Consider the following 26,077-nt stretch of genomic DNA (forward strand, 5'->3'; position numbering starts at 1 on the left):
AAAAAATTAAAGGGAACACTCACTGAGGACAATGTAACACCAAGGTATTGGTCTTTGGGGATAATAATCTGTCCAGTTAGGAAGAGTAAGTATTTGTGAACCAATTTCACCTGGTTTGGTGCAAATAAAAGTATTAGGTGGACACAAAGGGCAACAGCAAGCCAATCCCCAAAAAACATTTTTCTCTCCTAATTCTTGCTAACTACCTGACACTGTCTGCCATGTCTATAAAGCTTGCTCAGACATTGCTGGGGTGCATACAGGCATGTGGGCCATACACACTACTAAGCTACATGATGGGCTCCAAAGTAGCTCTATAAAGCAGGGAATCTGATATTCCCTCACAACCAGGGAAGTTTTGAGGGAATGTCTGATTCCCTGCTTTCTAAACAGAAGCCTATGAGTTTATGTGATGAAATTCCTGTAAGTTTGATCATTCTATGAATTTTTACTTTGATTTTCAATGTCATTTAAAAGCCAACAACTTTAAAGTGTATGTTTCTTTAAATATAAAGTTCAGAAGGATAATGTCCAGTGTAGAAAGGCCTAAATTGTTTATAAATAGCTTAATATTAGGGAAGTAAATTCAGATAAATATATTACCCTCTGTCTTTTATGGAATTAGTTATCTGCTACAACCAAACAAAACACAGCTTTAGTTAAGTTTATAAACCAGGAGTATCGAAAGCACTGAAGTATAATGGTAAATAGTTGTATCCATATTTTGTTTTTTTTAAGCTAAAGAAATGGATATGACTCCAATATACTAATTGAACAAAGTAGGGTCTAGTACCTAGTAACTTAGTGTGAATGTAATTAAAGTCAGCTTAAATGATTAAAGTCAGAACAGACTTTAATCATCCAATTATTTGCAATCACAAATTCTATTTCTTTAAATATTTTTTTCTTGGTTATTCTTTGCAAAGTGAATTTTCACCACATTCACAAATCACATATCTAAGTGAGGTTTCCCTTGCAAATTGAACATGCTGATTTGGGTCAATATATTATCAATATATTATTTGGTAGATTTTACCATACACATGCTATCTTTTTATAAATATGTTTATAACTGTGTCTTTATTATTAATAATATTATATATTGACATGGTAAATGCCTTTCCCTAAGGGCTATTAAACCTGAAAAACAAGTTTCTTTTTCTGAAGAAACTGAATGCAAGGCAAACAATGTATTACCTAATACTAAAATTTAAATTTGTGCAGTGTTAACTATGGTATCTGTAAATATATATATCTGTAAATGCAAATCAGACCTCATTGAACACTGCACCTTTCTCCATAAAAACATGATTCATAAATATTGAATGGCTTGATTTTAAATGTTACACATATGTAGCTTACTAATGTTTGTGCTAACTGTTGCTTTGTCTGCATTTGTGTCCAGGTCTCACACCAGTGCTCGCTTCTGCTTCTAACACAGATGTAGCTGAATGCCTGCCACTGTCATTGGCTCCCACGATGTCTTTTTCTCTTTTCTGCACAATGACGTCTTTGAACCCTGTTTATAATAAAAGGACGATAGCAATAACCTGTATCCCTATAAGAATTCAGTTACACTATTTCTCTTTAATGGTAGACTTTACTTGATTAAGAAGGTTGAAGAAGAATGAAACAAAAGGTCTCCAAACAAATAGTACTATTAGTCGTAGTAGTTTTGACTTGAACATGTCACCCTACGGCAGCAGGAAATATTAAAATTTAGGAAAACAGAAATGTTAGGCGAAGTTCAAGTTTCTAAATCTAGTAAAGCAAGCTCTTGATGGAAACTATATGGCCTAATCTATATACAGAATTTAAGTATACAAAAGAATACAACATGGCCCTGCAGTTGGTATCCCTCTTTACATTTAACATATTGTGCATATAGATCAGTAAATAAAGCAGACAGTACAGTAAGCACAATTGCAACAGTGCTTCATGTGTACCTCATATTCATTTTGTAAGTCATTTACAATATAGCATTACTCATATGTACAGAATCCAACGGCAATCAATTCATATTGCTTTGGTCCAATCCAAATCTGTTGGTCTATTTAACCTATTTGTAAACCTCCAGTCAATCCCATCTTACTACAGGGATGTGATAGTAAGCAAGAGATTGAATATCTCCTCTAGAAACATGATGACACACAGTTATAAAAAGGGAGAAGAGGTTTTCTAAACACTCTAATTGCTTAGAAGAATGATTATATACAGAGATGTGATCTTGTGTTCTGTACGATTGTATATTTATTGGTAATTTATAATGTACATATGACATTATATATGGCAAAGCAGATTGTTTTCCTGGGTATCCTGTGCCCATGTGTAGATCTAGAAATAAAGAAAAATTCACTAAAAAAAAATTGTAAGCCAGATTATTAATTTTAAAGAAAACCGGTCATGCAGTAAAGCCCCAACTGTGGAATACAGGATGGGTGGTAGTTCAAATTTTCTTTTGATGGTACTAATATAGTAGTTTATTATGCTAAATCCATGGGTTATGTATTTGATGTATAGGATCAGGTCTAAGGTTGTAAGAGTTATAGTTGGAAGAAGGAATTTTAGGACTGATGAACTTAATTTTACTAAACCAATTCGTAGTGATAGGTTAAGTTGAGCTGGTCAGTGAACTGAAATCCATGCACTATAGCATGTTAAGTTTTGCCTTTTGCACTGTTTTTATGATCATGTTTGGTAAATTATGGCACACGTGTTCCTTTGTCTTGTTTGTATGCTATATGGGTTTGGTAAGAAAGTAAGAAAATACAGTAGAACCCCGCTTATCCGGAACGCCGCTGTCAGGTGCTGGGTATCCGAGATAAGCGTTGCCGATAACTGGGGTACTATGGCAATCAAGAAAGCGGACAAATCAGCAATCTCCCCATTTAAGTCTAGTGCGGATTGGCCCAGAAAAGGGAAACCCTGAGGAGGACTCCCTTTCCTCAGCCAATCACAGAGATCTGCTCTGCTGACAGCTGCACTTTCTTAATTGCTCCCACAGGCCTAGCGGAGTTGTGGCATGTGTTCTGCATCCAAGAACACATGCCACAGCTCTGCTTGGGCTGCGGGAACAATCAAGAAGGCTAAGCTGTCAACAGAGCTCTGCTGATTGCTTCGCTCTGTGATTGGCTGCGGAAAGAGAAACTCTGAAGATGGCTTAAGTGCAATCGGGGTTTCTCTTATCTCAGCGATTTAGCACTTGGGGTGAATGGGGACAAGTATCCCCATTCAAGTCTAGTGCTGAATGGCAGAGAAAAGGAAACCTCAGTTATCTGGAGACTACACTTACCTGGAATCAGCCATTCCCCTTGGGTGCCAGATATCTGAGGTTCTACTGTAAAAAAACTAAAGATGTGACTAGTGAATAACTTTACCTCACAGGATATACTGGATTTAAAAAGCCTGAATATAGATGGCTCAAGTTACTTTAGGATGAGGAACATGGACACAATTATATTAAAAATAAGTTTGCAAGTACCGTACTTTAATTTGCTAAACAGAAGTTAACTGTTTTGTATTTTCACCCCTAAGCCAATAGCTGATTTGCCACAAAGTATTCATCTGTGAGGAATTTGCATAGAGAAGAATAAAATGTTGTATCGTATGAACTATGAAACAATGAGAACCCGATCCATACTGTACGAATCATTGACATGGCATCGATAAGCATGGACAATTAAGGAGAAGATGCTCTTCTTTATAGTACCAGTACTAATAATATGTTTTTTTTTCTGTTGGAATTTTAATTTTGGATTATTTGTTAGATTGGAACATATATATATATATTATGTAAAAATGCTCCTTTACATTAAATCAATTGAAATATCTAGCAAATGCCTTTCTTTCATTATTTTGTGTTGCTGTCAATTTTTATGTTGCCGTTTCTTCTACAAGTTTTAAAAACTTATGCAAAAAATCAACATATAAATGTATATGTTAATAATTTTGAATTTGCATTTTTTTTATTTAAAATTCATGAAAGAAAATTCAGAAATGATTCTGCAATTATTTTTATATGTCAGAAAACTCATTGGGCCCCAGAGAAAAAGGAAATACGAAAATGTTAACAATCTGTCAATTTTAATAAGGCACAATGGCTACTGTACATGTTAATCTATAATAACATCTGTTATACTACATACTGATACTGCTGATAAGTGAATCCAAGAGGCTTCTGTAATCTGGAGAGTCCAGAATTTGGTGAAAAGAAAACCAAGACCTATAGAACCTCCATACTTTGTGATATAAGGTCCTCCATGTGTTTAATATTATTAATGCGGAGCAACCACAGCTGCACCGAGGTGGAGGTCGGTGGCCTCCATTATAAAATACAGAATTTTTGTATGACTTCAGGGAGTGTGTTATGATGGAGTAAGAAAAAGCAGGATGATCTGGAACACTACAATCAGTGAATTTTTGAGTGATTTCCATTACCATTCTCCAGAATGATAGCAAAACATGGCAGGACCAGAATATTTGATAATCGTACCTACTTCCTCATTACATCTCCAACATTGGTTCAACATCAGTTCTGCTGCATGCTGCTGATTTCTTTTCCAGCTACTTCCTACATGCGATACACCAAGCACTTACATGGTATTTCTCTGCACCTTACTAATTGTAATAACCATGCCTGCACAATGTATATCAGTACTTTGGAAAAGCATGACAGACTAACTATGATACAGGAGAATATAGAGGTTAGAACTAATGTAAGTGCTCCACTCATATATCCTCAGCATATTCTTCACTTCTCCTTAGGATATGTGCCCAACTTTTAAGGATATGTTAGCTTTAGAATCTTGAAATGTTTTCCTTTTTTCACATTCCATAATCCTCCCCAGGGTCCAAGGCGTCGAGTGCCCTTCTTTTTCATCTGTTATTGAAAGGTGGCTTGCTTATGGCCATGTGAGTCCCAGTTCCATTTCTTGCTGCCTGCAGTTCTACCTTTGTTCGAAGTAGGCAGCTCATGTCTACAGGTTTACATGCAACAAATTGTGGACGGCCCTACCCTCATATCACCACTGCATTTTTACCAGTTGGCACTGCTCAATATAACTCAGGACTGTAGCTCTAGCTCTTTGGGCAGACAGGCACCTCCCTGCTTGAATGCCTCCTTCATTTGTGACAGCCTAAAGTTAGTCAAACACGAATGAAGTTTGTTTTTGATCTTTGACTTGTTAGATATATTTGTTGAACATCAACTGAAAATCAATCAATGGTCCTATGGTGAAATAAAAAAATATTTTATGGTGTTATTCCAGAAGTGGTACCTTAAAAGTATCCACAACACACAGTTATAACAAGTATAAGATTTATATACCAAATTTTAAAAATTACTGCGTATATTTCTAGCATCCTAAGAAAATCACCTGGACTGACCATACATATTATTAATAGGCAGTAATTATATAGGGGGCAACATATTACGCAGCGTCCTACCCTACAGCAAACCTTCGCAAACACAGGGAGAACTGCAAACTCCATGCTGACAATGTCCTGGCCGAGATTTGAACCTGTTAGCATTAGCTACAAAGGCCAGAATGTTAACTTCCGAGCCACCATGCTGCCCATGATTGAATACATGTTCCATGATATTGAATATATGTTTTGACACCGACCATCTGCTTTTAGGTGTTACTGAACTTACCCAGGTATAAATTGTTATTTTATCTTTAGCTGTGTTTCTGTTTTGTATGAATCAGTGGTTGAACATATAAACCTGGGGTTACCTTAATGGGTTGGGATACCTGAAGGTCTGCTTTCAATATGACAAATTATCAGTTCAGTCCTCAGCTTGCAACATTACTAGACTGCTGCGTTCTTGTTCTCCATTAGATATGGATAGAAATAACTGACCCTAGTTTAAATGAACAATCATTGTGTGCAGGACCTTGAAATAGAGCCTAGTTGCTATGGAGCAAACAGATTTCATGCTTTGCAATGTTCTTCAAATTTTAGGGTGACATGGACAGGCTATTTCTGCTTAGAGCCCAAACCAACTAAAGTAATTATAATGAAATGTGAAAGACGCAGTCCTGTACGACAGTGGTTCCTGTAGGGGCTTAAGGTACCCCCTTGAAAGTCATGTCTGAGCTATGGCAATTGTATTTCTGTCTATTCAGCCCTGAGTATGTGTAAACAGTTCTTCTTTTATTGGCACTCCAACATATCAGCCAATGCAATCTGTGGATTTTGGTGTGCTTTGTTAATAAAGATGCTGCATTGCTATTAAAACCTTTGTTGTGGTATGATAAAACACAAAATGTTGCAATCTTCACCAAAGCACCAAGGTGCATCTCTGCACTTGCTAGTCAAGTTCTGCAATCACATTCACAGCATCACTCTGCACTTCTAACGCACCCATGCACTTTTATATTTGCTATTACCAGATGATTTCTGAACCACTGCACTTCTTTAATAGCTCACACTTCTACATTGGCCACATTACATGGACACACAGGTCAGCACAAACTGATACTTACCAATCATAACAGTGTTCTCCCCAGCACCACCCGGTACTTTCCACTAACCAACTGTCTGTTTTTGCGTGGTTACCGATTAGTCGGGTCACAATAGAGGGGCCAACACCCGCCTAAAATTTCTTGCCACCCAGCTTAAAAAAAATTCTGGGTTGAGCGCTGCATAAAGTTAGGCATTTAAAGAGGAAAGAATGGCTCTTTACCGCAACAATAGTAGTGTAAAAGTCTTTGTATTTTAATCAGAATGGATTTTTAAACTATACATAGCTCAACTACATTATGGGTAAACGCATAGGTAAAGCATACAGTAATATCCCAGTTATTTGCATAAAATGTAGGTTATTCTCCATTCCCAGCGCATTTTACCGTTTGGCTTCATCAGGGGAGAGTGGAGAACGTACTGAACATCATAAGAAACACATTATCTATCATATCATAAACAGATTTTTCTAAACATATCAATGCATTTCCAGCTACTCTGCATTGATATGTTTATAATTGTCTGTTTCTTATGATATATATGTTCAGTACGTTCTCCACTCTCCCCTAATGAAGCCAAACGGTGAAATGCGTCAGGTGTGAATATTAAACTATGTTTTACGGAAATATTTGATATATTACTGTATGCTTTACCTACGCATTCACCCATAATGTAGTTGAGCTTTGTAAAGATTGAAATTCCATTCTGTTTACATACAATGACCTTTACACTACTATGGTTGCCGTAAAGAGCCATTGTTTCCTCTTCAAATTCATATGTTCTTCACACATAGTGTAAGGCTTGGCAACAGAGAATTACTCTGAATAGGAACAAAACACTTCTTGGGCTCTCAAATACTACCTTGAGTAGTAGTGACTGCATAAACTTGCTGTCACTACACTGAGAAGCATTTCTAAAATCCCTGGCCCTAGAACATTTTCTGGGTTCTAGCATCATGACATCACTGTGGGGGAAGTTTCACGGCTCCCCAGAGTCTGTGAAATGATTGGTCCTTGAGTTGCGAAAAGTTGACAACCACTGTTCTAGAGCACTGCACAAATATGCAACTTCTAGACTTGCTGACCTGCTGAGTCTTTTTGTGCAAAGAAAAAAAAATTGTTGATCTCAGTGAGATGGGCAAGTTTGTTTTCCATCCTATGTCACCCGGTATCGCGCCTGGGTCAGATGGCGTAGAATGAAAAACCCAGAAGAGACAAAGATGGCGGCCACGACGACGCGGGACCCAATGCAGGACACCCCCGGATGAATCGGACTGCCCTGCGAGACTAAAAGTGTTTTTTTTTTTTGGACTGTTTTCAGTTTAGTTCCTCTTTAACATTGCACCACAATGCATTAATGCCCTCACTGCACCTGGGCAATTCTGCATTCACCCACACTGCACAGATATGCATTTTCGCACTCATTCCATTCAAGTAACATGCACAATAATAAAAAATAAATACAACTAGCAGCAACAGTGCAATAGACATGCAGCAGAGCCCACACTATGTGCATATAACAGAGGTGTCTGTGGTGCTGTGTAAAAAAAGTTTAGTAGCAATAAAAAATCCCAAACAGAGACGTCTCCTCTACAGCCAATGAACGGGCGCGTTCTAAAAGCCAATAGCTAGGGATCATCAGCATCCAATGAATGAGCTCGTTCCATTCGGTTCAGGAAGTAAAGCAGCAGCTTGTGTTTGGAGCTCAGCTGCTGTGTGTAGTAAGTCAGTGCTGGAGAATGAGCGGGCGGGCTCCATGACAACCAGCTCTGGTCTTCTATATAGGAAGGGCTTCCTTTTATAATTACAATGAAGATAGCCAGCGCTGTATTTAATGGCATATTGCTGGCATTAGTAGCTTTAGGCTTTAGAGATGTATTCTTCGCCTATGAGAAGAACAGGTGCAGTATGACCTATATGTTCGAGTATCCGGAATACCAGGTGAGCGCCTCTAATACTACATAGCATTCACATGGCATTCACATAGCAGTCACACGTCATTCACACAGCATTCACATAGCAGTCACACCTCAGTCACACATTATTCACACAGCAGTCACAGTACTAATATATGAAGGCGCTGCGTAATATGTTGGCACTATATAAATCCTGTTTATTAATAATAATAAGGGGGATGTCGCTTGGATTTATATGTCTGGTATTAGCATGACATTACTCTATATTTAATGTACAGCGCTGCATATTATGTTGGCGCTATATAAATCCTGTTTATTAATAATAATATTAATAATAATAATAATAAAGGGGGATGTCGCTTGGATTTATATGTCTGGTATTAGCATGACATTACTCTATATTTAATGTACAGCGCTGCATATTATGTTGGCGCTATATAAGTCCAGGTTAATATTAGTAATAATATGGGACATGCATGCTGTGAACTTTGCACAACAGTTCCATGTCGGTCACTAGTAAGGAAATGACTGTTATAGAGGTGACATTGTGTAATGTATTATTGTAGAAACATTATGCCAGACATTCTTTCTGAATTCCCCTCTCCTTTCATACATTCATTCATTCATTCATTCATTTATTCATTCTCCACTGCAGGCTCCTCTCCTCCTCCTGTGTCTCTGTCTGTAACCCCATGTCATTTGCAACCCCAATGTAAAGCGTAACTAATCTCAACATTTTTACTTTACATAGAGGGGTAGACAACTCTTCTCAATAAAGTACAAATATTGGTGTTTTAGGCGATTAGGACTTATTGGGAGAGCAGAGCCTCTCGGGATACCTACGTCATGCACCCGGGAGGCTCTGGCTGCTACTTCTGCACATGCAATGACTTTGGGCATGCACAGAAGAGGCAATTTAACTGTAAGGGGAAAGAGATGCCGATTGCACGCATGCGCAGTGAGTTTGGTTTTCTTTTTTTTCTTCCCCCTTCACAGCGGCTACGTCACCCGATCTCGCACCTGCACCGATCTCGCACCTGCACAGTACGAGATCGGGTAACGGAGCAAAAAGATGTAATAGAAGGCAGAATATGTCAGTGCCGGGATGAAGAGAAATCCCAGGACCGGATTGCAAGAAGAACCAGCGTCATCGAGGGATCTGTGGAAATAAAGGTAAAGGTAATTATTTTATTTTTAGTTTACTTCGGCTTTAATGTACAGCGCTATGTAATATGTTGGTGCTATACAAATACTGTTTAGTTATAATAATAATAATAACCTCCTATGCATAGATCTGTACATATAAATGGATGTGTCTAAAAACAAATCCTTTATTTTTTGTTTGACTTGTTACAACCGCTTTAGCTTTTGTTGGCCTCAGTATGCCTGTTACCTACATTCACTTTCTTTCTTTAAATTGACAATTTGCTGTTACTGGAAACAAAAGTGAAGGAATCCAGAATTCAGAGTTGCCACCAGTGCAGAAAAAGAAGGGAAATACTTTATTGAAGACCGGGATACTTATGTGATAACAATAGTCTTAGTGGATTTACTTTACTTTGGAGTGATTTTTAATTTCAGTGCTCAACCCAGATTTTTTTAAGTTAGGTGGGAAAGAATTTTAGGGTGGGGGGGCAGCCCCTGTATTGTGACCAGCTAAAAGGGGCTGGGGAGAACACTGCACTTATTGTTATGGGCTCAGAATGAATGGCAAATGTCCTCAATGGGAGACTGGGGGCAGAAAAAAAAAAACATAACAGGGGCCCTGTCATTGACCTCTAGGTTATGTACAGTGCGGTCAGTCATTTTGCTGAATCAAGAAAGTATTGTTAACATTTGTTTCAGTGCAACAGGAGATATTTCCTAAATATTAAAGCTAGCAGGCAGCAGCAAGGTAAGAAAAACAGAGAGTCCCCGCAAATACAGAAAAAATACGCAAAGGTTTACTCAATAGCATTTTTTTCCCTAAATATTGCAATTTAGGCCTGATTGGCGGGGGTCAGCCCCTGTATTGTGACCAACTCTTTAGTAACCACTCAAAAACATCCGGGTGGTTACTGAAATGTGGTGGGTAGTGTGCCCAGCTAAAAGGGGCTGGGGAGAAGTCTGCACTTGTTGGTTATGGGCTCAGAATGAATGGCAAATGTCCTCAATGGAAGACTCGGGGCACAAAAAAACATAACAGGGGCCCATCCTACTTTAAATGTACTTTAACTACCAAAGATATTTAATTATAAGGAACAGGCAAAATGGGTCTTTTTATGGCCTAAAATTAAATCAGTTTTACTTAAATATAAGGTGGTAGTATTAATAGTACATGGTGGTGGCCCTTGGCCAGAATAGCTACAGTCTCCCAGAGTGATCGCAAATCATTGTTGTCCCTGATCCGACTTGTTTCGCCTGTTTGGCTTCCTCAGGGGACTTACACAGAGACCTTCACTAAATATTGAAGTGATAATAGCAGAGAAAGAATAATAAATAAGTGAATTTATATTGGTACAAACATTTTTCAGCTAGCAAAAAAACATAGCATTCTGGTTAGTATATAGTAACTCTTATGACTATTTATTATTATTATGCAGTATTTATATAGCGCCGACATATTACACAGCGCTGTACACAGTGCATACCACGTCACCATCAAAGGAGCTCACAATCTAATGTCCTTACCATAGTCATTTGTCATTACCACAGTCTAAGGTCAATTTTAGGGGTAAGGCAGTTAACCTAACTGCATCTTTTTGGGAAACCCAGGCAAACACGGGGAGAACCAGCGTGAATCTGCCATTCATATTATTGCATTGGGTTTTTTTGTTTTTTTTTAGTCCTCAAAGGAATTTCAGTAGTAAAACATTCCCAGTGGAATGCATGATCAGAAGTACATTTATAACCTAAATATTCTGTCCTAAATGGTGTCCCCATTTTACATTTTTAATGGTTGGGATGTATGCTTAACCACGTATCGGGGATTTATGTTACACCATGGACTAAGTGTGTTTATTTTGTCTTTTAGTTGCCATTGGCCGTCAGGCATCTAGTCCAGTAAAAGGCATTGAAGACCATATTACATTTTTTTTTTATCCATGGGGAGCACATTCACTTTGCTATTAGTATTGTTGGCTGTACACAGTGAATAACCGTGCAGTGTTTACTTGTCATTGACCTGTAGGTTATGTACATTGCGGTCAGTCATTTTGCTGATTTAAGAAAGTATTGTTAACATTTTTTCTGTGCAATGGGAGAAATGTCCTAAATAATAAAGCTAGCAGGCAGCAGCGAGGTAAGAAGAAAGGAGAGTCCCCCAAAATACAAAAAAAAAAAAAACCACGCAAAGGTTCACTCAATAGCATTTTTCCCTAAATATTGCAATTTACTCTGAATGGGCCTGATTTTTTTAAGTTCCTCAAAACTGGAGAAGATAGACTATAATGGGAGAACCTGGGTGACCCAGCAAACCTGTTTTTAAACCTGCTGTTATGTCGAAAATCTTTACAACCCTCACCTGTGTCATAGAAGACCGCAAAGAGGATTGGTAAAAAGTCGGTAAAATAGCAGATTTGCGCACAGGCAATATGTACACAGGCCTAGATTGAGCATGGTTTTAGTGTAATAAATCACAGTTCTCATTGCAAGAGCATGCACACATACGTTGCTACATGACTGCATTTTCACTGAACTATTGGTAATTCTTACTACTATCTGCTTTAATCTGGTTCAGGACTAAAAATGTTTTCAACCTACATTAAACATATTTAAGGACATCCATTCCAGGTTTGCTGGATTACCCAGGTTCTCCCATGATGGTCAATCTTTTCCATTCCTAGACAACCTTAGTAAATCATATCAAATATCAAAAGTGTAAATAAAGTAATAAGCTTTAAAAGTATAAAATCTCAAAGATTTTTTTTTTTGTTACATGTTATCTTCAATAAATTGATACTATATTTACAATTTTGATACATTTAGAGTGAATTATTATAATATTGGACAATAACTGAACAGTTAGTGAGCATTTGCCAACTTGTTTTGATTTTTAAGAAGGATAAAGGACATTTCTATACAAAAAAATGCTATCATTGTTGAGGGGTATTTATTTGGGAACAGTTGTTCTGATGACCGCTGTTAAAGCTGCAAATAGACTCTGCATTGAATTATCTACGGTAAGCAGAATTAGAATGCTTTTAGTAATTCTGTCCTTGCACAACAGATTGTGTTGTAGTGTCTGCTGGTCACTGACCTGTAATTTGTGTATGTGATTAAGGAGTATTCCTAATCCTACCTCTATGCCGCCACCCTATATATCAATATAATGTAAAACAAAAAAGATATTATTGTTAGCAAGCTTTGTAGAAGATAACAATCTATGTGTGCATACTATATAAAATAGTTTTTGGTCTCTCCCATTAAATTGTCATGGGATATTAGACCCGGTAACTAGACATAATAATCCCTATTTAGGTGATACCGAAAATAACGTCTCGTATCCCGATGCGTTTCGCTAATAGGATTCTTCAGGGGATGTATGGAGAACGTTTATTGGACTAAACAGATATAATAATAACATAGTTCAAACATTCATTTGTAGATGTAAATATCAGCTCAGACACGTTAAAGATTAGTAAATGAACAGATAAATTAACACATTTTGTGTGGATATGTTGCATTGTGTGTTCCTTGTAATTAATTAGATGCGTGTAAGTATCCTATTATGTTTGAATATATATGAGGTGATCTGTGTATTCTGTATGTGTAAAATACATATGAAATAAAGTGAGTGACATGAATATGTAGAATGAGTGACATGAGTATATACAAGAGTATATGAAAGGAATAAGAATGATTGAACATGTATAAGTATAAGAATAGTTGTGGATAATAGAGATTTAAACACTTACAAAATACTAAGGGGATTTTCATTGGGTAGGAAATCGAGGGTTTCTTTATTTGCATTGGCACTAGAAAAAATGCATTTGGTTTTAAGGTATAGGTAAAAAAGGATCACGGTTGTCAATGAATTTAGTAATTTGTGTAGTAAATAAACTTTCTTGTAATTCACACATTTTTGCTAAATAGATTTTAGTTTTTCAAGAAGTAACTAGGAAACCTTTCTTTCTACACGTTAGCCAGTGCTAGGCATGCTGCATTTGAACCTTCGCCATTTCAAGTATAACTTGAGCCAGAAAATGAGGAAAAATACAAAGCTGCATTGTTTTAGAACATGAGTAGAGGGGATCTTTGAATTGGAACGCCTGTTTGGTGACAGCTGTCTAACTTGAAATTTCCACTTGCCTTCTGCTGTGTTTCTGCATTGGAAAGTAAAGAGAGATCTCCGCCAACAGGACACTGAACAACCATAAAAATAAAAAATAGAACTCTTTCAGATACATTTTTTTATATTATAACTATCTTACAGTACATTACAAGATTCCAGCATATTGGTCATAATAAAAAACAGGTTATAGTACAGGGGAGGACTCCAGGAGATGTGGTGGAGATATTACATCAAGGAAGATTAGGGAGAAAAGTATAAATGGAGTCATCGAAAGAACACTTATAGGTTTTCAATATTCCTATTTCTGTATGAAAAGTGTTCACCATCATTATTATTATTAATAATAATAACAAACCATATTTATATAGCGCCTACAACACTAACACTACAAATGGGGTTATTCATTTTATAAATAAACCATCAATGGGAAAACAGCAAATATAGTTGACATCATATATAAGATACAGCTTAACCAACAATCAACGGACATGTATAAAATTTGACAACAGTAACAGAGCAAAGCATCACAGTACCTAATGAACCACCTATTAACCGTGAGTCTTTGAAAAACAGGAAGGAAAAACTAGGAAAGTATCCTAGCCTTTTCATCCAGAGAGATTGAATCCCAAATCTGCATCCCATTAAGTCATAAAGGAAGGAAAATAATTAATGCATTTGCGAGAGCATTTGTCTAGTTGGGCTTGATTTATTAAAGCTCTTCAAGGCAGGAGAGGATAAATTGTCATCAATGATCCTGGGTGATCCAGCAAACCTGGAATGGATCTGGTCCAGGATTAAAAACATTTGCTAACAAAAAGCAAATTACTTTTAAGACATCCATTCCAGATTTGCTGGATCACCCAGCTTCACTGATGAAAGTGTGTCCTCTCCAACCTTGGAGCGCTTTAATAAAACGGGCCCAGTGAGAGGGTTACCTAGAATAGGGTACAGAGGGTAATACCAGGGAGAAAGGGAGGGAGGAAAAAGTGGAGGAAGGGCGTCCAAGAGGAGCTTTAGTTGGAATTTGTAGAAAAGCATGAAAAGACATGCTAGCATGAACATGTGCTGAGATGTATGTTTAATGGACACGTGTTAAAACAGTGTAGTTGCAGCCCTATTTATTAACCAATGCTGTTAATATCACATATATATATTTATAAAACTTCTTTATTTTCAACTTTTTCGTATTGGAAACAAGCCATGCAGTATGCACGCTTGCCAATTTTGTCTTGAATGTTTCACATTTTTCATCTGCTTATTTCAGCAAGTTGAAATGTAAAGGCTTTGTTTTGCTGCTTTTGTTCAATCTAGGGCTGTTATGTTAGTAGAAAGGGTGTGTTCTCATATTGGGTTACATGGGGTTTGATAATGTTCTGTTTATTTGTCATACTGTTAAAGGGAACATGTTATCTGGGAAATATGAATACTGTAGGTACTGACCTGACTGTCATGCTGATCCTCTGAACCAACATACTACATAATATGTAACCGTGACTCAGACAGTTCTCAAGTCAGAGGATTGAGATGCTTGAACATTTGGCTCTACCTTTCTGTGCTAATAGTACAAAGGGTTAAATATTGACAAAGGTTTTCACAAAGTATTTCTGCAACTTTGATTGAACCTTGATTTTTGCAAGGTTTTCTATTTAAATCTGATTAGTCAAATGTGGTAATACTTACGGTAGGTGTAAACCTTAAGTGAAAGCTGTAAACAGACCCTTATAAAGGTGATATCCTCAAAGTTTTTAAAAGAGATATGTTTTCTGGGAAAGAAAAACAGTTATGAAACTTGTTCTAGTGTTCTGTCACATTGTTTCATTGTAGTTCTTTTTTGGTAAGGTGTACATGTCATTCATGTAAAATATATATATATATTTTTATTTTATCAGAAAATAAACCTTCCAAAAAAAGCTGCAAGATTATTTCCAGCCTATGAACTGTATTTATATGGGGAAGGAATTCATGCAGAAAACAACAAACAACTTTCCCTAAATGGAATTCCAGTTCTGTTTCTTCCTGGGAATGCTGGCAGTTATAAGCAAGGTAAGTGAAATTAATTTTTATCATGATGTGAAAACGATAGACATAAAGTGAGTTTTTGTCATCGGCCTATCGCAAGCATGTTCTATGTGTCTGATTATGATTTTAATATTTTTTTGAAGTTCAATAAATTGTTGCTAGTTAAAATGGGTCTATAGCCAATCTCTAAAATCTTATCTGAATTTTATCGTGTGAATGTTATTTAAAAAATCTGTGGCTTTCATTAAGAGTCCAATGACATTTTTGTATTGCTGTAACATGCATTTTATTGAAGCAGCGTGTAAACTGCAGTGCTTTGGCATACTGCCGGCACATGCTTTTGCATTTGTGCTTCCATTTTAATACACAAAAGAGCTTCTACTTGGTGTGTGAAGAAACTAGAAATTTTATATTATCACAGATGTTCACAGAGACTTATACTCAAGCAAAATTAAAGGAACCTTTAAGCTTAGTACACATGGAATGTTTTTCACATTTGTGATTGCTAATAAGGGTCAGGTCTGAAGTAAAATCAGGAGCCAATCAATCACAATCCAGCAGTATTTAGGTTGTGAATGGATTTTAGAAGTGTTGGTAAATATCAGTAAAAAATACCAAAATCATGTTGTTTGTACAAACAATAAAAAAGGCAGAATATCAACCAAGCATGTGCAAAGTTTTGAGACTTCAATCACTTATTGAAAGATTGGTCAGTATGTGCAAAATCGTCAGTTGACAGTTTGCACTAGGCTCAGGCTCTACATGAGCTTAACAAAATAGTTGAGACCAAATGAGTTAGGGGCAGCTCAGCAATGACTTCATATACAATACTGTTCAGTCATCACTTAAGATTTATTTTCTGAGCCACGAAAAATTAGTTTGCATAAATCAGTGTTCCCCTGCAGCACAATCTGTTTGTTTTTTTTTGCATGCAGTGAGTAGTGTTATACAGAGGATGTTATTCCTGTGACAGAAGGTTCTATCTGATGTCCTGTGTGTGCACCTGTTGTGTCCTGTATTCCTGTCTTAGGTTTATTGAAAATATTTAAACACATATAACGTAACATGTGAACCATTTTTGTTTTGTTTCAGCCCGCTCTGTTGGCTCAATTGCTCTTCGTAAGGCAGAGAACATTGATTATAAATACCACTTTGATGTTTTTACTGTGAATTTTAATGAAGAGCTAGTTGCATTTTATGGTGGTAGTTTACAAAGGCAAACTCAGTTTGTACACATTTGCATTAAAGCAATACTTCATCTTTATAAGGTAAGAGTTATATAATAATGAGGTTTATTAATTATAGTGAGTTATGTATTAATGATAGTGTGTACTTGTGTTGGGTGTTTTTTTTTGTTTTTTTTTTTATCCTTGGCAAAAAAAAAAAATGGGATGGAATGTCGATAAACATACATTTGTGCTCATAAGTTATAACCCAATAGAATTTGTGAAATATTAACCATTGATGGAAATGTTCCTTTTATATAGCAAGTGTGCTCACACAAAACTATTTATTGTCACACAATAGTTAGTTTCTTTTTTTCTAAATGATATTGACTGAAATCACCCTAATTGTCTGATGAAAAGGTTACATATCCTATGCTTTCTCACTTTCCCCAACCTCTTGGCTGAGTTCAAGAGATACAGAGAGCTGTCCAACTTCAAAATAAACTTCCAAAAGTCAGAAGTCATGCATGCCACTTTGCCTTCCTTAGCTCTTTCCCCTGTTCAACAAAATTTCCTCTCCAAATGGGCTACCCTGGGCTTTTGTCTCCCCATGAACCAAACCCCAAACTATTTTGCTTTTTTTTTCTCTTTCTTCAAATAATTAAGCATCCTGGTCCCAGTGTACCTTCTGGACAGAACCTTGCCCAGATTATAAATATTCCCTGCAAGTGCTTCTTGTTCACAGGCCAAACAATTTCCATAAGCCAACCCAAGCTATCTTAAACAAGGTAATCTGGGCAGGTAAACATCTCCGACTCAGACATACAATTCTTAGTGAGCCGAAGCGAAGGGGGGGGGGGGGTATCCCAATAGAATAATAAACTCTTATCTGCAAGTGATTCATCTCCGTAGAGTCTTGGACTGGTGCAGCCATGGCTCCGTTAAACTTTGGGTGGGTGCAGAACAAGCCTTTACTCTGGGTGTTTCCCGGGTGTGCTGAGGCCCATTTTGTCTCCTTTATCTCACTCAACTATTGACGCTGCCCTGGTGATTATTCAGTCTTCCTTTCAGGGTGCGTGCCTCTTCCCTTATTAGTCCCCTCTTCATACAGTTTTGCTCTCACTTGTCTCACTTGGCATTCAAGTTGGGGTCCTCTACTCCCTCTTCCAAGAAGATAAGTTCAAAGTGAATCCGTTTTATGACATGAAAGATGGTCCAACATCCCAGATTACTGTGAAGATCGATCCCATTTTGGGTTTTGGAGGGGTCAGCAGCTTTCACTTTTCTTTCGTTTTTTATCCTCCCCATAACTTCTATCCCAGTCTGTCAGTCTACCCATTACAAAAGTGAGTGTTCAGGTCAGGTTCTTCATTGTCTGTCTCTTTTATAAACTGTTTCTCTGCGTTGATGAGGATTCTCCCTGCCATTCCTGACTAAGTGGGAATGAGATCTCGATATTCAATTTACTCAACAACGACCAAAATTCTTCTTATGCACTAGTCATTCCTCAATTTGTTAAAAATTCCAGTCCAGCTAACCAGGAGGTAACAAACCCCACACATGCTTTACTCAGTCTTTCTTGATTCTCCAGACCACTGGCCCTGTGGCTATTCCCTGGGGGACTTATACGAAATATTCTGGTCCTGTCCCAAGCATACCTCTTTTTGGGACCAGATTCACATCATCATCCAACAGTTTACAGACTACTCCCAAGGGTTAGAGCCTTCTTCCTCCGCTATCATAACTCTATCCCCACCAAGGTCTACAGAAGCTTAGTTCTTGTTCATCAAGTATATGCCATCTGTGCCTCTATGCCTGAAATCTGTCCCCCCTTTGGTCACGCTCTGGTTTTGCGAGGTCGATGACATTCAACTGATGTCATTAAATGAAAGCAACATGAATACCTCACCAGTTGCCTCAGATAATGGCATATCTGTGATTGGGTGTAATGTTTTATCAACATAATGTACTTGTAAAGTGGTGATATTTGTTTTTTATATATATTTTTATGACATAATACGGGTACATAATGGATTTTATATATGCCCAAAAAATCTCATTTTGTCTTGCTTGTTTGATTGTTGAAAATGCCTGTCAGTAGTGTTCAAATTCTGAATTCTGATTTTGAAAAAAAGTAGAAAGCTTCAGGTTAGGTTGTTACCAAGCCACGGCCAGGTAGACCAACCAAGATTACAGCCACAAGGGCCAGCAAAAAATTAGTTGAGATGCAAAAAAAAAAAGTTTCTATAGCTAAAATACAGGATTCACTGCAAACAAATGGTGTTGCTGTTCCAAGATGAATAAGGAGGTACTTAATAAAAAAAGGCTGCATGGGCAAGCTGCAAGACAAAAGCCCTAACTATGAAAATACCTCAAACTCTCTGCCTAATAGCATCCAGACAAGCCTCAATGTCGGAAACAAAGTCATTTTGAATTAATGAGAATAAGATTGAACCATATGATCACAACCATATATTCTTTGGAGAGGACTCAAGAAGGTCTTTGATAAAAAGTACACCATCTCTACTGCTCGCCAGACGCCAGTCCCTTAATCGAAAGTCGCACTCGTCGCCTATAGCAAACCCTCGCTCAGGCTTGGGAAGCTAGTTGTGCCATCCCAGCACTTGGATGGCCCCAGGATTTCTGTGCAAATGGGATGGCTTTTGGGGAAGCACTGAGAGGTAGGAGGGCACAGATAATGCAGTAAAAAAAATTCCAGCAGAAACCAGGTGGCTCCAGTATACAGAGCCAGGGGTCATACACAGGTAATCAGTCCACCAGACAAGGTATTCAAGGGTAAAGAGAAAGCAGAGTTGTGTCTCAAGCAAAAGTTCAGTCCAGACAGCATGCAATCGCAGGGTCAGCAATGGTAAATCTACGAATAATGCACCAGTGGCAGATTAGCCCAGCTTGATGCTACAACAGGCAAATGGTGACGGAGAAGTGAGGCTATGAAGTCCTAGCGCCAAAAAGCAGCTCTATTTACTTTAAGCAACGTTGTTGGAAGGAATATATAGGGCACACTAAACTGCGGTGGCTTACTGCACAGGATTGCCAGCCAGATAACCGTCTCCTAACACTTACTTGTTAAAAAAAAAATCACTAAAATGGTCACAGTAACCCAAAATGTTGGAAGTTCAGCCTGTGTGTCAACCATGAATGCCTCCATATGACAGAGGAATGTTAATTATTGTTATGTGTTTGGATACACATTAAATGTTAAGTTACATTTAAAGATTTAAAGCGTACCTAAACTCAGAACTTTCCCTTTACTTAAAAGGGTAGACAACCCTTTATATATAAGTACAAATTCTGTTTTTTTTTTTTTTTTAGTTTTTTTTTAAGATGCAACGCCTAATTCTCGATCGCCTAGTCCGACGAGAATGATTGGGAGCGCAAAGTATCCCAGGATACCTATGTAAGGTGTCCCGGGAGGCTCTTGGGCGCTTGTGAGATCAGCAAATTTTTCTTTTCATCCTACGTCACCTTATCTCGCGCCTGGGCCGCAGTGCTGACTCTGGGACGGATGCTGCGATGACGCGGGACCTGATGCAGGACACCCCTGGTGGGATCAGACTGCCCAGCAGGATTGAAGGTTTTTTTTTTTTCTTTTTTTCTTTTGAGTTTAGTTCTTTAAGTCTTTCTTGGGGTAGGTTATAGGCTTTTTTTTGTAAAGATTTTGGGGGGGGGGGGTGCAATGAGGGAGATTGGATAGGGCTGAGTTACGTTTTTGGATAGGAGTTGGCCAATAATGCGTTTTTAGTCGCAGTCCACAAACTAGTTTTCAGATCTAGTGTTTTGACTTATTTGCATTCTTTTTGTGAGTCAATGACCCAGAAGTTAGTTATTTATAAGGTCAGCAGGATCAGTCATTACTCTCTAAGCACGTGAATAAGCCGGAGGAAACATATTTACTTTCAGACTTTGAATATATATTCTAGTAGTGCAAGGTTAATGGTTACATTTTTATTTGGTAGTTGATTTAAATACATAGGGCCTGATTTATTAAAGCTCTCCAAGGCTGGAGAGAATACACTTTCACCAGTAAAGCCAGGTGATCAAGCAAACCTGGAATGGATTTCTTCAATGTCATTTGCTATTTGCTAGCAAATGCTTTGAATCCTGGACCAGATCCTTCCCAGGTTTGTTGATCACCCATTCGTATCTAGGAGTCGTCTGTATGTCGGATGTCCTTAACCCGGGGACTAGCTGTAGTTAGCACAGCGATGTGCCTTTAAAAATGCTCTGTTCGCTTTAGAACTTTGAATCAAGTAGACCAATATGTATTATAATGAATAAAAAAGTAAAAAAGTTAGGAAGATGAGAACTTGGTCATGTGACCCTTCTATGAAGAGATAGAACGCTGTAGGGACGCTGCAATCTCCATATAATAGCCACAATCAGCAGTATCTGTTTTTGCAGTAGTTGGACTCAATTAACCTCCCTAGCGGTAACCCTGAGTCACACTAGGGGTAGCTAAACCTATGGGAAGTAATAGTAAATACAGCGCCTTCCTTGATCCGCCTGCGTCATCCATCACCGCGGTCCCTGTCTTCCTCCTTCTTCTTCCGGTGTCTTCTGCACCTGATGAGTCACCGGGGGAGTTCCCCAATGATGTCGGTGTGTGTGTGTATGTTGCCGGTGGGGCGGGAAATTTAAAATCCATTTGTATTGCATTCAATACAAAATACCTGTATTGAATGCAATACATTGTTTTCAAGAACATTTATTTTACAGTATATAAATTAGTATGATGACTATAATATTTGTTCTTTTTTTAAAATTTAAAATATATATATGTGTGTGTGTGTGTCTGTGTGTGTGTGCCACTAGGGAGGTTAAATTGATGTTCTCCAAAACCGTAAGCCTTTTTTATGCTCTTTATTTACAAAGTGCCAAACCTGTATTCAATAAATAACTAACAAAGCACCTTAGTGGTTTGTTCTTATAAATATTAGGAGTAATAACTTTGAAAACTGGAAACTTAAACCTGTGTTATGAATACAAACATTTACCAGCATCATGTTATTTAGATTTTTTTCAGCTTTGGTTCTTTCACTTGGTAAGCTGGGAGAATCTGTTGAAGTCATTTGGATATCACTGCCTTAATGAGAGAGACAGTACTGTACAATGTATCGCCTGATGCATAGGGAAGTGTGTTTCCATTATTTGCCTCAATACAACCATGCAGCCGTGCTGGTTGGGGTGGGGTGGTGCTTACCAGGTGTCGAAAATTCATGTCAAGCATAATTTTGTGATCATAGCCTTAGGTTAAACAGTCCCCTAGGTTGGCATTAGGTTCAGTCTCCCAGCAACTACAATTAACCAAACTATTTGGTTATGAAAAAGGTAAAACAAAAAAACAGCAGTGCCAGTTTGGCCAAATGGAAGTACAGAAGTATTCTTCTTTACCCTGTATAATGTGTATGATGCATGGAATGATGCTCACAACCATTACAATATTAGTAAATACCTAGTTTTAAAATCTTTTAAGGAGGTTGCTTGATTGTTCTGTCCTTCCACAGCACTATTTAAAATGAGGGTAGAGAGGCTGCACTTAAAATACGGAAGATACCACAGATTACCATGTGTTTAATAACACACAATGATACATTATAGAGCCTGATTTATTAAAACTCTCATAGACTGGAGAAGATACTTTCATCAGTGAACCTGGGTGATCCAGTAAACCTGAAATGGATCTGGTCCAGGAAGGAAAACATTTGCTTACAAATGACGTACAAAAATCCATTCCAGGATTTTCTGGATCACCCAGGTTCACTGATGAAAGTGTATTTTTAATAAATTAGGCCCATAGTGTAAAGTGGGACTTAATAGTTTTATTTGTACTACTGGTCCTTTGAGGTATGGACTATGAAGACTTAAAAGGAGGCCTCCCAAAATTACAGTAAACTAAATGTATTATAGTAATGTAAGTCGTTTAAACACAAGGTAAATGCTTTGCTTGGTGAATATTGGCTGACATATGCACAGGGTAGAGTTTATTGCTATAGTCTACTTTAGCAGACACTACTTTCTGCCTGGTCTGTGTCGGCATGTACATGAATGTTTTGATGTGCCTTATTTAGCTTTGATAACATAGCTGTCATTTCTAAAACAAGACTAGCTAAATTTTACCTTGACCAGAATTTTAAAGCATATAAAAATAAAAAGGTATTTTTTTTTTGTGATTTTGATTTTCAGAATCAGGAATTTCCTCCACAAAGTGTTATAATTATTGGACATTCAATGGGTGGCCTTATTGCAAGAGCATTATTTACACTGAGGACTTTTAATCCACAACTGATAAACCTCATTATAACACAAGCTACTCCTCATTTAATGCCAGTGCTGGCCCTAGATCATTATCTCACTGGTAAGTGTTAGCTTTTATTATTGTATATTAGTATGGTCTTATTATAAATATTTTAAAATGGACAGCGTGTATATTTTCGTGTGTATTTCGTGAGGTGCTAGCCAAAAGTTCCTGGAATGTATTTAATAAATATTGTACACTTTCCTAATAAACCAACTGACTTCATCTCCTTTAAAGTAGTCTGCTACTGCATAGACTCACCAGTCCCTGAGCAACTTTAATGCTTGGAAGCACCCATAGAAGTAATTTTTAGTCACCCCCTCTTAATTCCATCTACCATCCCAAATATTTTTCTCTTGAGCAACACGACTGCTGTTTTAAAACCACTTGTGGGTTTGGGTGTGACCCGTAGCTTCATCCCCAAATGTTTGTTTCTGATGCTGTGTGTCCCAGTTTGAAACCTAATTTCAAACCATATTGTCAATAGCAAAATGGCTTTAGCATAACATCACAAAAACACACTATGTAAATACACAGCTTTCCATGGCAATAACTTGTTTCCTAGTGATACTGGAGGTGACATCTAGCGGCATTGCTGCATAGCATGCTCCATTAAAGAGAAACAGTATTTTTCTGGGAACTGTTGGCTATATATCTATTTCAAATTGTATAATTTTGGTTGTAAAGTTCTCAGGATGCTTTAAAAATAATCCACAACCCTACTGGTCACAGGCGTGTTTCTTGTCCATCAAAAAAAAAAAAAACTTCAATTGATACTGTCTGCTAGAGCCACCTGGAAATTGTGCATTTTTATGTGTTCCTCTCCAATGCCAGTATCTCCAGCTAATAATATCGTATAATAATATAAAGTACCACCTTAAAAAGGTAACTATGCCTCACAGCGCATGTCACTGTATATGTGTAGTGAGGTTGAAAAGACCTGAGATTGGACTTTGTCCTAACTGCTACTTATCCATATCACCCTTTTGCCTTTTAAAGGTCTCATGATTTTTTAAGAAAATTAAAAAAAAAAAATTCTGGGGAAAAAAATGCTGATCTCACGCAAGCCCAGTAAGATCAGCACTTTTTTCCTCCATCAACCACTGGCTACGTTACCCGATCTTGCGCCTGCGCAGTGTGAAATTAGGTGACATAGGAAGAAGGGCAAAAAAGATGGTGGTGACTCCGCGCTGGGATGAAGAAGAATTCCAAGATAAGGCAGGACCTGATCCAGAAAACCTCTGGAGGGATCAATGGATCTGCAAAACTAAAGGTGAGTTGATTTTTTTTTTTTGTTTTTGATTTTTTTTTTTCCTGCTTAAAGAATCTAATAATGCAAACATAATATACTCGGATCATAAAAGGATTCCTTGTTTTTGCAGAAATAGGAGGATTAATGTGCAAAATGATTACAAGTGGAAAAAATGAAGGCACTGTATTTTGTGACTGTGTCCTCCGTCGTTCACTTATATGTTATGGTTATTTTTTCATATATTCTACAGATTTTTATGCCATGGTAAACAACTACTGGATTCTACATGCCAAGGAACTTCGAAATATAACCATACTTTCTGTTGCTGGGGGATTTCGGGACTTCCAAGTTCGCTCTGGATTGACCTTTTTACCAGCTTCAGATCTCTATACCAGTGCCTTATCTGTAGTGGTACTGTATCTTTGTTTTCCTTTTCTTTCTCCTGATAAAATGTTACATTTATGATTTGCACTTACTGATAAATTTAAAATCTGCTGCTATTTGCTACTATGGAGGCTGTCATGGCTGACTTTTCAGGAAGTTCATTGTCTGTAGTTGAATGTAATATTTTTAGGTGATGTAACATTTTTTTAATTCCCGACACTTAAAATGCATGCAGATTAACAGTCCTTACTTGAATGAATGCATACTTGTTCCAGGTAATGACTGGCACAGTAGGGAAATCAGAGACAGCCAGGCAGCTAATATTGAGGTCTTCCAATTAGATGTAACTGACATACTGGAATAAACAATGAGAAGCAAAATGGTTTAAAGACTTAATCTGACTAAAGAATATTCTGTCTCTGCTTCTTTTCAGTGCTGGACAGTGTTAAAAGTCTAGGAAAGCCTAGGTAATTGGCTATATAAAATGGCTGGATTTTAAAATAATTCTTTGAATTTTGAATATAGGTTTTCTTCTGTGCAAAGTTTCACATCTTATTTTTTTTGTAGACAAACTATGTAAACATTTTAAATGGAAAATGCATAAGCCTTGATTACCTATGGTGAAATATGCAAGTCAAAGATCATGAATTTCAGAAATAAAGACCACTTTAAAGTAATTTTTTTCCATGTCTAATATCCAGGACTGCTAATGTATTCCTATTTGTTCCTATTTTGCAGTAATAAATTATTTTTTTTATCACCAGACAAGTGAACAGATCAACTGTATAAACCACCTAATGTGAATATTTTATAGGATTCCAGGCGGAAAATATTATATATGTCCTACCTAATACTACCTTTGTTGTTTAACAAATGTATTCTTTTGTGCTATTGATAGCCATGACAAAGAGATGCTCCTTGGCCATTCAGTAGAGACCAGTGATGTAGGTATTTTTGTGCCTGATTTTTTTTTTTTTCCCTAATACTAGATTTTCATTTTACAGAGTACTTCAGTGCCAAGAGCATGGGCATCAACAGATCACCTTTCCATAGTTTGGTAAGTGAATATAAATTTTAGATGTTGAACAAAAGGTAAGCAGTAGAAAGCACTAGTCGCCCAGTCTTGCCAGTGGTCAACGTGCAGCTAATATTTTCTTATTACTCATCCACTATGTCTTGTTCTGCACCTTGTCTCTCAGTAGATGTGTCCACTTTGGCAAAGGCTGTTTTTTTTTTCCTTTTATTTCACAGCATTTAGTTTTTTTTACTTCTATAAAAGCTTCTTTTC

General features: G+C 37.4%; 2 protein-coding genes across 4 annotated transcripts in view; both read left to right on the top strand.

The window, feature by feature from the left end:
- Positions 1-3,837, top strand: part of ANKRD44 (ankyrin repeat domain 44) — a 69,255-nt gene extending 65,418 nt beyond the window's left edge. For 2 of the 3 annotated variants that reach the window (XM_072418836.1, XM_072418837.1), the window contains exon 28: positions 1,406-3,837. In XM_072418836.1, coding sequence (XP_072274937.1) covers positions 1,406-1,608 — 203 coding nt within the window. In that variant the 3' untranslated portion in view covers positions 1,609-3,837. The remainder of the gene's footprint in view (positions 1-1,405) is intronic. The other variant, XM_072418838.1, reaches the window with a different exon arrangement.
- A 4,322-nt stretch (positions 3,838-8,159) lies between these two features.
- PGAP1 (post-GPI attachment to proteins inositol deacylase 1) overlaps positions 8,160-26,077 on the top strand; it is a 47,598-nt gene continuing 29,680 nt past the window's right edge. The window contains exons 1-6 of the mRNA XM_072419154.1: positions 8,160-8,405; positions 15,542-15,695; positions 16,764-16,939; positions 23,042-23,213; positions 24,656-24,816; positions 25,794-25,846. Coding sequence (XP_072275255.1) covers positions 8,274-8,405; positions 15,542-15,695; positions 16,764-16,939; positions 23,042-23,213; positions 24,656-24,816; positions 25,794-25,846 — 848 coding nt within the window. The 5' untranslated portion in view covers positions 8,160-8,273. The remainder of the gene's footprint in view (positions 8,406-15,541; positions 15,696-16,763; positions 16,940-23,041; positions 23,214-24,655; positions 24,817-25,793; positions 25,847-26,077) is intronic.

This window comes from Pyxicephalus adspersus, chromosome 7 (assembly GCF_032062135.1).
Source record: "Pyxicephalus adspersus chromosome 7, UCB_Pads_2.0, whole genome shotgun sequence".
NCBI lineage: Eukaryota > Metazoa > Chordata > Amphibia > Anura > Pyxicephalidae > Pyxicephalus > Pyxicephalus adspersus.